General features: G+C 39.9%; 2 protein-coding genes and 1 non-coding gene across 3 annotated transcripts; 2 read left to right on the top strand and 1 right to left on the bottom strand.

The window, feature by feature from the left end:
* The first annotated feature begins 6,495 nt into the window (after positions 1-6,495).
* LOC143586220 (uncharacterized) lies at positions 6,496-10,351 on the top strand. The gene is made up of 4 exons (XM_077067817.1): positions 6,496-6,579; positions 8,321-8,509; positions 9,124-9,243; positions 10,091-10,351. The coding sequence occupies exons 1-4, from the start codon at positions 6,496-6,498 to the stop codon at positions 10,349-10,351; spliced, it is 654 nt and encodes a 217-aa protein (XP_076923932.1).
* Positions 10,352-11,006: 655 nt separating this feature from the next.
* TRNAN-GUU (transfer RNA asparagine (anticodon GUU)) lies at positions 11,007-11,080 on the top strand. Its single transcript has one exon. It is a non-coding gene; the product is annotated as a tRNA-Asn (tRNA).
* A 657-nt stretch (positions 11,081-11,737) lies between these two features.
* LOC143586219 (uncharacterized) lies at positions 11,738-14,110 on the bottom strand. The gene is made up of 7 exons (XM_077067816.1): positions 14,073-14,110; positions 13,946-13,963; positions 13,739-13,835; positions 12,414-12,552; positions 12,244-12,326; positions 12,025-12,159; positions 11,738-11,836 (listed from the first exon to the last, which is right to left on the bottom strand). Exons 1-7 carry the CDS (start codon positions 14,108-14,110, stop codon positions 11,738-11,740), a joined length of 609 nt encoding a protein of 202 aa, XP_076923931.1.
* Positions 14,111-14,977: the final 867 nt, after the last annotated feature.

Below are 14,977 nucleotides of genomic sequence, written 5' to 3'. Positions count from 1 at the left end.
ACAAACCCTAGACCAAGCATGAAGCCGGCCTTTTCCCCATCATCATGAGAAGCGTTGAGGGCTGCGGTCATAGCATCATCGTAGGAGGTCTCTGAAAAGACCCGACGCACAACCTACAGAAAAAAATACATTAGAACCTTTTCTTACAAAAGAAATGCGTGAAGATAAATCTAAACATACCTGAGGCAACGCTTCTCGAAGAAGCCATCGGAGGGCAGCTTGAGCTTCGGTATGGGCGCGTTCGGCTTCGCTCTTGTTAAGGTTGGCAAGTAAAACTTCCTTAGCGGCAGCCTCTTCGACGCCCTTAAGCTTCCGCTGGGTCTGGTCAAGCACCCCCCTTTGGTCCAGGATTTCCTGGAGTTTCTTGGCATCTTCCATTGCCAAGGCATCATGAGCGCGTTGGAGAGCCTCTAATTTGGCCTTGAGCTCCTCATTCTCCACACGCAAAGGCTCAGCAACGGCTTCAGCCTTGGCAGCCCTCTCGGTTGCGTTTCGCGCAGTCTCCCTGGCCAGCCGAAGCTGTTCATTCACAGCTTGGGCAGCCTTGGAGCGGGCCTCGAGTCGCGCCTGAACTTCAACCTCGAGGGCCTTGAAGGCCTTCTCCTTGTCGGCGGCAGCTGCCGCCAGCTGTTGGTTCTCCTCCCGAAGAGCACGCGCCTCAGATATGTCCTTGGCGTGAGCTGCTTTCAACTTGTCGTTTTCACGACAAAGCAGCTCGACGCGCGGCTGCATCCGGGCCTGGAGAACCCGAAGCTCATTAGTTAGCCTACCCTCCTGGTAGCTAACCATGGCTTCCCCCAACGCGCCCGGAGGAGCAGCGTGGCGAGCCCAGTCCACGCACTCCACGGGTGTGCGAAGGGTTGTTCCTCGGCGTATGTTCCATCGAGGAACATACACTTCATTGGAATCCGACACTGCAAAAGAAACAAAAGCAGTAAGGAAAAGATGATGAAAAACATAAGGGAAAAAGAAAGGAACCCTACGCACCTGTAGGGTCAATGACAGGCCGATAGCCGCCAAACCCATCACCTGAACCTAAAGGAAATCCATCCAACAGGTCAGGCAGACGGGAAGGTGGCAAAGATCGGCGTGAAGCCCTGCGCGTACCTGATGGTCCGGCCATCGGTGCCGGTGGCGCGGGCATGGTGGCAGCCGCCGTGGTCGCCGTCGTGGTCTCCGCCGCGGTCGCCGCCTCCTTAAAAGCAGCAGTAACCGCCGGTTCCGTGAAGGATGCTGTAAAAATCGCACTCACGGCCGGCGGTGACGTCATCTCGGCCGGAACAGTTGGCTCGACGGAACGAGCAACTGGACCAGCGGATGCAGGCGCAGGCGACTGGGTCGACGCCTCAGGAAGGCTGACCGAGCCTACCGTCATTGGCGAGGAGGTACTCCCCTGCGTTTCACCCAGGATTGCGTCAACATCCACGCCTGCACAAAGAAGAAAGTGTTAAAAGAAAATTATGAAGTGACAAATCTACAAAGGCATTATGATTATACTTACGGGTTTTCTTGACCCTGAACGTACGGACGGGCGGGGAGGAACCCGATGGAGCCGGCCTCTTGGTACCGGTCACCGTCGTCTTCGTTGGTTCTCCGGAGGTAACGGTCGTAGCCTCCGGAGCAGTGGTCTTCTCACCACCGGGCTTCCCCGCCACCTCTTCACTATCTGACTCCGTGTCAGATAGAACCACTGGATCAGCTGTGGCCTTCTCCTTCCCCTTCACGCCGGCAGCAGTCTTCTTCTTCCGCACAAGGGGAGGACCATCTGCGGATTCCTCAGAAGACAGGATGTAAGGATTTTCAGCAACGGGTACAGCATTGAGGGGTTCAGGATAGAATATCTCCTTACCTGGCCGCCGGTGGCTCAGGATCTCTTGGCCCGGCGGATAGACCTCCACAAACCTATCCGCCGTTTGCTCCAGGATGGGCAACTCATTGTCATCCAGAGCACGAGTGCCCACCCGCACAGGACTGTCAGCTTCCCGCGGGAACAGGAGCGACTCCAAATTATTCCCCTCTGAAAGAAAAAGAAACAGTTAGAAAATTAACTAATATCAGCAAGAAAGACAAGACATACCATAAGGAATAGAGTTCAAACCATATTCAAGAAGGATGGGAAACCGGGACGCATCCTTCCATACCCGGCTCATCCCCAGCAGCACCATCCCGGACTCCGCAAACCGGTAAACCGGAGATTGGACCCGGGATATCTTCGCGAACCATTCCGCCTCCTGGTAGCTGGAAGCGTGAAGGCTCGGAAGCGCTTGACCCTTCTTGAACTTCATAGCAATGGGGATGGCGCGGGCAGAGATGTAGAAGAACTCCCGCTTCCACGATCGGAGACTGCGCTCGGTAAAGCAGATCTTCAAACCCTTAATACGGGTTGTCAGGGTGTACCACCCCTGGACGCACCTCCAAGTATAGAAGGTCATCAGGCGGTCCACGTAGGGCTCAATACCCAGAATCCGGCACACCCACTCGAAGTGCCGGACCTTGGCAATCGCCATCGGATGCACCTCGGTCAGGTGCACACCGTGCCTCTCCAGGACACGATACATAAACTTTGTCAATGGAAACCTAAGGTTCCCATAAACAAAGAATGCAGCATATACCCCGATCTTGCCACTGGGGGCATCGTACACAGTCTGGTGGGATTCAGGAAACTCAGGCTCGAGAGACTCGAGCATGAACTTCCTGACTATGTACTGGTACTGATCGAGAGGTAGAGCACACTGGCACTCGCCAGCAGTACTCCTATCGTCGGCTACAGCTTCAGCATCATGAGAAGACATTTTTGCAGAAAGAAGAGTGATTTCGGGAAAATGCTAGCCTGAAAAAGGGGAGTATTTGCCGGAAATCACTAAGAAGAAGAAGAAGAGAGGTGAAAGTGTGGATTACAAAGGGGCCTCTCCCCCTTTATATACTAATCGCAATTAATGCGGTGAATTTAATGCGGAGGAGAGAGAAATCGAAGGTGCAATGAAACTATGACACGTGGCAAAAAGCAGGCTGGCAACAGCTGTTGACAGGACGCGTGCCAGTAATTTCGCGGCCACGCGCCCGAAAAATCGTGCCCACGCGCCAGGAAAAGCGTCTGGAATGACCATGTTCTGTCACGTCACCATAACTTCCTGCACGTCCTGACACAGTCAGAAGAAACCGTCGCACGACGTTTCAGAGGTTTGGACTGTTCTTATCTTTCCACCAACTCTTCGAATTTCAAAATTCAAAATTTAAAAAATATTAAAAAGTAAGCGGGAAAATACCCCTTACCCCTTGGCGAACAAGTAACCGTTAGACGGATGCGGGTACAGTGTAAAGGCAAAACCCTTCACATACCTAGCACCCGCAGGGAATTGAAGCCAAGTAAACCTTGGCGAACAAGTAACCGTTAGACGGATGCGGGTACAGTGTAAAGGCAAAACCCTTCACATACCTAGCACCCGCAGGGAATTGAAGCCAAGTAAACCTTGGCGAACAAGTAACCGTTAGACGGATGCGGGTACAGTGTAAAGGCAAAACCCTTCACATACCTAGCACCCGCAGGGAATTGAAGCCAAGTAAACCTTGGCGAACAAGTAACCGTTAGACGGATGCGGGTACAGTGTAAAGGCAAAACCCTTCACATACCTAGCACCCGCAGGGAATTGAAGCCAAGTAAACCTTGGCGAACAAGTAACCGTTAGACGGATGCGGGTACAGTGTAAAGGCAAAACCCTTCACATACCTAGCACCCGCAGGGAATTGAAGCCAAATATTCCTCGGCAACCAAGTAACTATAAGACAGGTGCGGGTACAGTGTAAAGGCAAAACCCTTCACATACCTAGCACCTGCAGGGAATTGACGCTAGGAATACCTTGGAAGTAAAGTAACCGTAAGACGAGCGCTGGTACAGTGTTAAGGCAAAACCCTTCACATACCTAGCGCTCCGCTGGGAATTGAAACCAGGAAGGATCTTCTGGGCAATGCTTGCGGAAACGGAAATAACATCCCCGCATAGCGGGAACGTTGAGAACTACGTTGTTTGAAGTTCCAGGATGGAATTGGTGGTTTTAACATAATTGATCACTATGTTCAAAACTACCAAAACCTCATGGAGAATCCACACAACTGGGACTCAATGCTCCTGACTTGCGAGGAGGTTACAGACCTACCCGCATCATACCCAAAGACCAAGCAGGAAACTCGGGCATTTCTGCAAGTGACAAGGACTTCCCATGGAAAACCTTACAAAACCCTTTTCAAAACCCTTTGCTTAAGTCCAAAAGTTCACCTCACTTTATTAAACACGCATGAGAAGAACATTGGACTGGGGGGACTTGAAGAGGTAGGTCCCAGCAGAGCCCAGTTGGACCCGCAAGACTCACCTTAAACAGGAACGTCTGCGCAGAGACCAACTGGATCCGCAGGACCAACCATGCTCAGAGACGTGACGTCCTTACGCGCAGTATGCAAGCTGGTCCCGCAGGAAATGCCTCCCATGGTGAAGGACTCCGCCTGTTCCCGCAGCCTCGGATACAAGCCATGAGGGAAGGCCACCCGCGCAGCATGGCTACACGCACTAGGTACTTAGCTCTCGATCATTCAGTGTCACCTGAAGGAATGAGCAAAGCCGGGAGCAATCCCGCACAGAGGCGGGAGGGGGAATACTCCCGCCCAAATAAGCCAGTCTGTATACTGAAGGACCTTTTACTGTACCTGACGAGGTATGGGCGAAAGATCTGATCAGGGATACGACAGCTCACTGATACAGTATGGCGAGCAGCATGCTCCTGTACTGTATCACTATTAAGCCGCTGCCTACTCACCAACTACTGTCATACCACGTGCGTAGCCGGCAGTTGGTGGAAAGGGAATAGTATACAGCAGGCCTGGTCGCTATCAGCCGCTGCCTACCCACCAACTACCAGCAGGGCACGTGCGTAGGCTACTGTTGATGAACAGGAACACTGTTGCAGCCGGCCATACCTCCTTGGAAACCTACCTTCGGCTATAAATACCCCAAATGGTATGATCATCTAAAGACATTACAACATATCTTACTACATTATCATCATATTATACCTGATATCTGCTCTAGCAATCTCTTAATATACTTTTATATTTAAAGAGCAATCTAGTCTGATTCTCACGCCGGAGGGTGGTCACAAGGAGGAACCCCCCCCTTTTCAGTGACGAGCTCACGGTGTCTGTTTTGCAGGTTATCAGAAGAACCATCTTCCAAGGGTCTAACCCCTCGTGGGAAACAGCTATCCAACCCCCAGGTTACCAGTAATCTGCCCGGGGTCCGGTTAGTGTTTCTTCAGATTCCGAAATAAGTACAATTTTTCCGTTATTATTTGTAGATTTTAAGACAAAGTTGAATTGCGTTAAGACAATAACCGGCCTGTAAACTAACCTAACAATCAGTGAACTGTTCGTGGACCGTTATGCGGGGAGTTCACTTAATTGAACAACAAACATGAACACATGTTTCATTATCTGAATGAGTCATCTACTTAATGTTTTATATATTTGTTAGTTTGTGTTAATTTACGTTTGTTCATTACTTCATTTATGTTCAGTATTTTTGTTCAGTTATGTTCGTTATTTACTTCATCTATGTTCAGTTATATTCATTTGTGTTTGTTATTTGTCTTTGTTAGTAATAAATGATATATTATTGTAATAAGGTATTTTTATTATTTGTTACCGCTATCTTTATTTATCTATTTAGTTTCATGACTAATGTTATCTTTATTATTTACTATTATCTATTTGTTTATTGTTGGTGTTTCCTTTAACTGTTTCATACCTATGATATTGGAGTAGGGATGGGTAAATTCGGTATTGGTACCGATTCATACCGGTACCGGTACCGGTACCATTACCCAATATGTACCAAAGTTTTGAGTTTTCGGTAACGGTACGGTATCGGTATTTCCCGAATTTTATCTTAAATACCGGTGCCGGTAGATACAAGTACGGTATCAATCTCATCCCTATATTGGAGCGGGGGGTCTTCCTAGAAGCAACCTCTCTATACTTCGGATAGAGATACGGTTTGCCTATATCCCACCCTTCTCAGACCCTGCTAATAGTTGTGCTATTTGCGGTATTTTACCGGGTTGATTGTTGTTGTTGTTGTATGTTCGTGAACTGTTCGTTTAGATTTTAAAAAATGAACACGAACATGTTCATTTATTAAACAAACTAGCATGAACACAAATATTTGTTTGATTAGGTGTTCTTGCTCATTTAAAGTTAAATGAACGAACATAGACATGCCCTTGTTTGTGTCTGTTCGGTTTTTTTACAGGCCTGATTAACAAGAACTGTACAATCTAGAGAATTAAGATTAAATATTCTTTTAGAAACTTTCTTTTATGCTTTTATTTTCTCCATCTAGTACTATTGCATTATTGGAAATTTTGAATTGTATGAACCGTCATGAATCATGATTAACCATCACATTAGCCATTTATACATGATTAAAATTTTTCTAAAAGTAAACCATGTGTTGGGCAAAATTCAGAATCCTGTGTTGTTTGAAAGACGCGGTTCAAGTTTTGAAAAGACGCGGTTCAAGTTTTGGGCGTGTAAGTTACAGAGTCTTAAGGGGCAACTGTATAGGGTTTATAGACATCTAACTATGTTTTCAAACAACTAATTTAGATGACATTTAGGTGGTGTTTGTTTTTCTAAAAAAGGTCTGCGTATGCTCTTTTGTTTGCGTCGCACATGCCACACGCAAACATTGCCATCTGCAGACTGTTTGTTTTTCGAAGACGTTTCATTAAAAAAACGTCTGCGTGAACTCTTCTTGGTGCAGATGTCTGTAGATGTGGTCCACAGACTGCAAACATTTTACCTCTAAAGAAAACAAACAACACCTTAATCAATTCTATGATAACACGTTGCAGTCGTTGCTTGTTATTATCTCGAGAATGAAATCCGAATTAGGTGCATGGAATGGAACAAGAAAGCTAGTTGCATTAATTCTTGTGTTATTATATAGACAATAACCAACATACATTGTATGTATTATGATGTTGGGGTGGGATCCGTAAAAAAAATTTAGCATACTAAACATACATATAACTAGAGTAATTACAGTTTTGAACTAGAGTAATTATGTTATAAAAAATAATATAGTGTAATAATAATTACTTTAGTTCAAAAGTTATAGTGTAATAATAATTACTCTAGTGTTAACATAATACAGTTCTCACGATAAAAGTATTTTGTATTTGATCCAAACCCATATTATATTTAAGCGTCTTGTTGTGAAAACTAACTTAAGTCTCGGTTCAGCGCAAAGATAAGTCGGTTTGATTGTATGCATGCTATAGTATGGCCTGTGTCTCAAACATCACTGCATGTACCTTTTTTACTTGCTTTTGTGTATAATTATACATACAACAGTTTTATAATTTTTCGGTTATTATTAGTGCCAGAATGGAACCTGCAGCATCATCTTTTAGATATATGTTTCCAACATACTATAATTCTCGCTAATTTGGATTCGAAATCAAACGAGTCGTGGATTTGCTATGGGAGGTACATACTCATCTTTGTTTGGTTATTATAAGGAGTGGCTAATGTGATCCATTAGAGTAAAACGAATAATGGGTCATAACGGGTCATAGTAAAACTAAAAGAAGGAAAATGTTGAAATGGGTCAGAATGGGTTGAGATACCAAAAACCCCTAAGAAAAAAAAATTAAAAAAATCATAACTCAAAATATAAATCAAAAACCAAAAAGAGTAAAAAAAAAAAAAAACTAAAAAGTTTACCCCGTTACTCCAGAAATGTCAACTAGGGCTGTGAACAAACACGAACAAGGCCTTGTTCATGTTCGTTTGTTAAGGAAATAATGTGTTCACGAACACTTACCAAACGAGATTTTATGTCCGTGTTCGTTCATTAAGGAAATGAATGTGTTCACGAACACAATTGAACACAAATAAAATCGGCAGAGCCTAGAGATTGAGACCGATGTATTCATCAATGTGAATAATGAAAGCCTGTAAACGAATCGAACGAATACGAACAACAGCATGTTCGTGTTCGTTCATTTAACTTTAAACGAACATGAACACCTAATCGAACAAATATTTATGTTCATGTTTGTTTTTGTAAATGAACATTTGTGCTCGTTTATGTTTGCTTGTTTAAAATCTAAACTAGCATAACTGAACAAAGATAAACATACATATATAATACATATATGAATATATATAAAGATTTGCCACCCGCAGTTATTATCTTTAGGGAAGAATATAGATTGGTTTATGAGTACCGGGCAATTTACTAATGTAGAAATACCCGTTCTTTAGTTAAACGTTTACGTTGTAGTTTATTATGTTAAACTAGTTTTGGTATATTTACTGCAGTCAAGGCAGTCCTTCACAGCTGAGCAAATAAATGAAGCATGTGGTGTTGATGTCAAAGGCAACATGCCTTTGTTTCGATATTTGGCAGGTCGCCGAAATGCTAAGTATGATGGAAAGCACTTCTCTTATCAGGTAATCTTATATCTTTTTATATGTGGCGCGTAGGGGTGGCAAATGTGACCCATGGGTTGAATGGCTTGTATTAAAATGTATATAATGGGTCAGAATGGGTCAAGCTAAAAAAAGAAAATGATTGAAACGGGTAAAAACAGGTTGACATTTCTTGAGTTTTTTTTTCTTTTTTCTTTTTATTTTTTATTTTTATGGAATGAGAAAAACGGAGGAAACTTTTTAGTTTTTTTACCTTTTTAGTTTTTGATTTATATTTCGAGTTATGATTTTTTCATTATTTTTTTTTTGAAATTTTTAATAAAGAGTTTTTGAAATGGGTCAAAATGGGTTGAGATTTCAAAAACCCCTCACTAAAATATTCAAAAAAAATAATTAAAAAATCATAACTCGAAATATAAATCAAAAACTAAAAAAGTAAAAAAACTAAAAAGTTTCCTCCGTTTTTCTCGTTCCATAAAAAAAACCCCTCAGTAAATGTCAACCCGTTTTGACCCATTTCAATCCTTTTCTTTTTTTAGTTTGACCCATTCTGACCCATTTTATTACAACTCATTCAACCCATGGGTCACATTTGCCACCCCTAACAGTAAGTGAAGTTGTATCTTGATTTACAGTGCAAGTACGATGATGTGAGAGACAAGACACAACTTGTCAAGTTAATACGGAGAAATGTAGAGGGTGTTCGGGTTGATCATCTTAAAGATTCATACCCGACCGCGATGAACGATATACAGGTAAATTGTTTTAACTAGGGGGTGTTTGGGATTGCTTATTTAGGCTTCTTTTTAACGTATTAACTTTTTAGAAAAGTTAATAAGTTAATAAGGTGTTTGGTAAGTCAGTATATTGTGAGTCATAAGTTAATAAGTCAGGATATGATATTCTGACTTATTAACTTTTTAGAAAAGTTATTAACTTATTAACTTTTTAGAAAAGTTAATAAGGTGTTTAGTAAGTCAGTATATTGTGAGTCATAAGTTAATAAGTCTGAAGTTAATAAGTCAGGATATTCTGACTTATTAACATTTGAATTGGCCTTTAAATGAACACAAACAGGGGCATGTTCATGTTCGTTCATTTAAGTTTATACGAACACCAACACTTAATCGAACGCATATTTTGTGTTCGTGTTCGTTTATTTAAAAAATGAACATGTTCGTGTTCATTTATGTTTGTTTGTTTAACTTCTAAATGAACAGTTCATGAACATAACTGAAGAAAGATAAACAAACAAAAATGAACATATATAAACAAATGTAAATGAACACAAACAAACATAAATGAACATAAATAAACACACTTAAATGAACAAATATAAGCCATTAACTAGATGACTTTTCAAGATAATATTTAATTATTTTCTATTAAAATGTAAACGAACACAAATAAACGGACATAAATGAACATAAATAAGCATAAATAAACGAATGTTCACGAACTTAAATGAACAAACAAAACCTGTGTTCATGTTCGTTCGTATATTAAATAAATGAACATAAACGAACTTCCTGCCAAACGGTTCACAAACACCACCTTAGCACATAAAACATGCATGAAACTGATGCATGCTCGTTCACGCAGGCCCTGAAAGATTCGGGCCAGATCTGGCTGCTACTAAATACCGACTTACAGCAAGAGATTGCGTACCCAAGGAACGATCTCTCCATCAGGGTTGACGATGAGCTGAAGACGCTGTTCGGGTCTATTGACTTGCCAAGTGACATGTCACGTATCCTTGGGGCCAAGTCTGCTAAAAGGCGGATGAATGGTAATGATATTTTAAACAAACCGGAGCTGAAGAAGATGAAAAAGATTTCAAGCTGGAAATTGTTGATAAAATGATATGATGATTTCAAGGAATATTTTTCATTCTGATGTGTTTGCTATAATGTTTGTTTGCTCTATTTTTATTTTTATTATATTTTCAAAATGAGAAGCAATTCAACTTTACCTGCAAACTTTAGAAACTTGTTGTTTGAAAACAATCTCTGAGAAGCAGTTCAAGTTTTGCTAAATCAATGAACACATCAAATCACATGATGAAACTTTAGTAAATGAATTCTATAAGATAGTTAAAACACAGTTGCAGAAAGACTGCGAAGATGTTGAAAGTTTAGTAACTTGAAACATGATTAACCACTTTATAACTATACAATCCACAGGTGGGCAAATCTGGTATATTTAGTAACTGAAACCGGGTAGGAAACGGTTCCGAATATGTTCAACAAAAGTCACTATTATTAATTTCATGTTGCAATTCACATTTTGCATACGCTTCAAAAGTTAAAAGCTATCTAGAATATGAAGACTATACTAAGAAGACATGAATAACAAAAAGAAAGTCAAAAAATATAAAAATCAAATTGTGAGAAAGTCAACTTGGAATATCTTACATCTGTAATAACATAAAATTTATTGGATTGGTGAGTATAATTTAATAGATTTGTAATAAGAGATAAACAAATATAAAGGTATTTAAAATAAAAATAACCAAGTAGCTGGAATAGCTCAGTTGGTTAGAGCGTGTGGCTGTTAACCACAATGTTGGAGGTTCAAGCCCTCCTTCTAGCGGTTTTTTGTCTTATTTTCTAAATACCTAACGGTTTAAAGGGCTAACCCGAGAATAATCTTAGCAAATCGCATTAACAAAAAGAATTGCACTTTTAAACTTGGGGCGTAAACAAGAAATGAGCAAGTTCGTGTATCTTTAAGTACAACTCGTTTAAACGGCAACCATCGTATGACCATGTCCAAATCAAGGAAGTCCAAGTTAAGAGCTCAAACTAATCGAAAATAAAACATACAATATTTTCTAATCGTTTTCTAACATCGACCAATACAAAAACAAGACATAAATAGCCCTTCGAGCTAACTTGCACACAACTACAGAAAAATGCATGCTGAGACAGACAAAACAGTCCGAAACACAAACAGGTCCTTGCTCGACTCAGTTGCAGTGTCATCTTTGGTCATCAATTTCATCATCAATGTTGGTACGAAATAAATAATCTTCGTTATCCAATTCATCTTGATAAAGACAGAGAGACGGTGCCTCAACGTTCTTGACATCTGCATCGACATCTAATGATTTGCATCCCTGTAAATTATTAAAAAAAAAAACATAGATTAGTTGCAATAATAAGCCAAATATGATTGGTTTAAAACTAAAACTTTACTCAAGAAATATAAATATTCTAAAGACTCATAAAACATTAAAACTAACCTTCCTTAAAATATAAAAAAATAATGAAATCCATCTCCAAATGTTGTGTAGTCAATGGACCATGTGAACTCGGGTGCGTTAAAAAGTGGACACCTGAAGTGTGGCTGCAGTTCATGAAAAATGAGCAGGTTGGATAACTTGTCAAAACAAGTATTATAATAATAATAATAATAATAATTATTATTATTATTATTATTATTATTATCATTATCATTATCATTATCATTATCATTATCATTATCATTATTATTATTACTATTATTATTATTAAAATTGTTATTAGTTTTGCTACCTGACCAAAAGCAATAGAGATGAACATCCCATTCGGTTTCAAAACCCTATGAACACCTTGAAGCATTGCCATTGCTTTGTTCACAACCTCGGGCCGTGGGTTCCACGGGTCGCCACAGTCCACGAACAAAACATCCTTCAAGTTTAACAAAATATAAACTAGACATGTTAAAACTTAAATAATAAACATTTTAGTTTTTGTAATTTATTTACAACTTACCATGGTTCCTTTCTCTATAATGACATCAAACGATTCATCAGCAAATGAAAGGTTACACATATCGCATTCCAACACTTTTACATCTGCAAACAAAAATAACGATAAAATGAAAAGAGATTTATATGCATTTAATAGTATATTAATATTATAGATTAAGTTAATTAACAAACCTTTGTAGCCTTTGGATAACAACCGTTTTTGCATTTTTTCAACTGCAACCGAAGATAGATCGATGCAGGTTATATTAGTGATTCCTTCTTTATATAACTCATCACACAGTTGTGAGTTTCCACACCCGAGCTCCAATACCTGTAGTATTATTATATTACGCATAAGATAGATCGGTGGGCAGCCGATGCGATTTCATATAATCGGCCCCTAAAATCGGTTATCGGTCAGAGCCAGTCAAAATCTTTGAAGTATTTAAAAATTATATATAAAAATCTAATCATACTAATCCCTATAAATCGCTAGTCAGTACCTCATTGCCAAACTAGTTCCTAGCGGCTAGCAAGTTCTACAACACTGATTCAAGTTCATGAACTCATCATTAAAATTTAAAAAGCATTTAAGATATTGAGTAAAAGTCAACAATTAGTTAAGTGATTGTCGAGTAGACGAGCCTGCTAGCGAGCTACTCGAGATTGGATCAAGCTTGAAGCGAGCTGAGCCCGAGCTCGAACCTTGTATGGGAAGCTCGTTGAGACTTAGCGAGCCACGCATGCTTTTAAGTTGGACCTCTTTTTGACTTCTATGTGTTAATTTCTCACTGCACAGCCGAGCTCGAGCTGAGCCATGGCTCATTTAAGATACTAATTGAGCTCGAACCTAGTTCGAACTTAAAAAAACCTCTCACAAGCCGGGCTCAAGCTTTGCAAGTCAAAATGAGCTCGAGCTGTTGTACGTCAAAATGAGCCGAGCTCGAGCTCGAGCTCTCGTAAGTTAAAATGAGCCGAGCTCAAGCTCTCGTAAGTCAAAATGGGCCGAGCTCGAGCTCTCATAAGTCAAACCGATGCAAGTTCGACTTCGTAAGTCAAAGCGAGCCGCAATCGAGCTTGAGCTCGAGCTCTCGTAAGTCAAAACGGGCCGAGCTTGAGCTCTCGTAAGTCAAAACGGGCCGAGCTTGAGCTCTCGTAAGTCAAAACGGGCCGAGCTTGAGCAAGTTCGACTTCATAAGTCAAAGCGAGTCGCAATCCAGCTCAAGTTCTCATAAGTCAAAACAAGCCGAGCTCGAGCTCTCATAAGTCAAACCGAGCCAAGCTTGAGCTCCCGTATGTCAAAACGAGCCAAGACTGAGCTCGAGCTTTCGAAAGTCGTAAGTCAAAACGAGTCGAGATCGAGCGAAGTCGAGCTCGGGCCCGGCTCGCTTAACTCGAAAGTTTGCATAGGAAATCGCACTGCCCCTTAGCGCGCCGTTTGACACCTTGGATCACTGTACGACACCACACTGTATTTTCCCTAATTCTATTTGGTTAATCAAGAGAAAACAATTTACCGAAGAATCCAGTTTAATATGCTGTTGAATCAAATGCCGAAAATGCAAGTAATCCTTCAGCCATTCGTAATGATCCTCAGAGCTGAACCTCACATTCCTATTAATAATAATAATAATAATATAAATTAACTATAAAGAGTAATTATGCTAACACCAGCTTACTTAAGCTCAAAATTGTAAATTACTCTAGTTAATAATAATAGTTACTCTGGTTTTACAACAAAACTGTAAAGTAATAATTACTCTGTAAACATCAATTTATAGATATAATCATATAATATAATAATAAGATTAGATTCAGAAAACTAGCGATAAGAAATGATTGAGGACGAACCAGTAATTAGGATCTGACGGTGGCTCTGGTTCGCCCATTATTGGTACAAACTGAAACCCTAAAAGGTGAACTGACAGTTATACCCCCACTAGTGTTTTTGTTAATTTATAGTTACAGTTCAACTCCTTGTACTATAAGTTAAAGTCATTTTGTGTAAGGATTTGGCTGTTAAAAGCCTGTTTACGAGAATCGCTAAAACTTTTTGAGCCGAATGCGAGTATAGATTTGTGCCTTAAGTAAATATAAATTCGATAACTCATATATAAAAGGTAAATGATACGATGATAATTGGGTTATAAAGTTGACAATTTAGGCCTAATATAGTTTATATAAATGAGTTAATAAGAACTTCTAGGAACTTATAACAACCAAATATTTTTTTAATTTTTTTTTTCATATATTAACATTGTTTGAGACTAGTTTTACCGTATTTTATATAAAAAAATTTATTACATATATAAATCACAAGTTTGCATACGCATAAACTTTATGTAATAACAAATTTACATATATGTAAATAAAAATTTAGATAAGTGTAAAAACTTATTTTCATAATTGTAAACGTAAATGTAGATATGATAAAACTATACTCAAATAACATTAAATATACTCAATTTACATATAATTTTTTTAAAATTTTCAGGCCTTTGGGATGATCGGGTCTAAGTCGGTTGACTTCCCTGCCTACCCATCTTAGACGGCCATATGTTATCGAGAATAATGTCGTGTGACGTAAAGGAAAAAAATTATATATTATATTTGTATTTGATATTCGAGGAAACCATAGGATTCACGACAATAACACATATAAGAAAGTTGTTTATCGTGATTTCACCGAGTGGTTAATCAATGGTAAATATTATCGGTGCAGCGTGTTTTCCAACTTGCATCACTAATTTGTAATT

This window comes from Bidens hawaiensis, unplaced genomic scaffold (assembly GCF_021521415.1).
Source record: "Bidens hawaiensis isolate Kalapana, Puna unplaced genomic scaffold, B.hawaiensis_p1.1 tig00034533_1, whole genome shotgun sequence".
In the NCBI taxonomy this organism is placed as follows: Eukaryota; Viridiplantae; Streptophyta; class Magnoliopsida; order Asterales; family Asteraceae; genus Bidens; species Bidens hawaiensis.
This window is presented reverse-complemented; position numbering and strand designations above follow the sequence as displayed.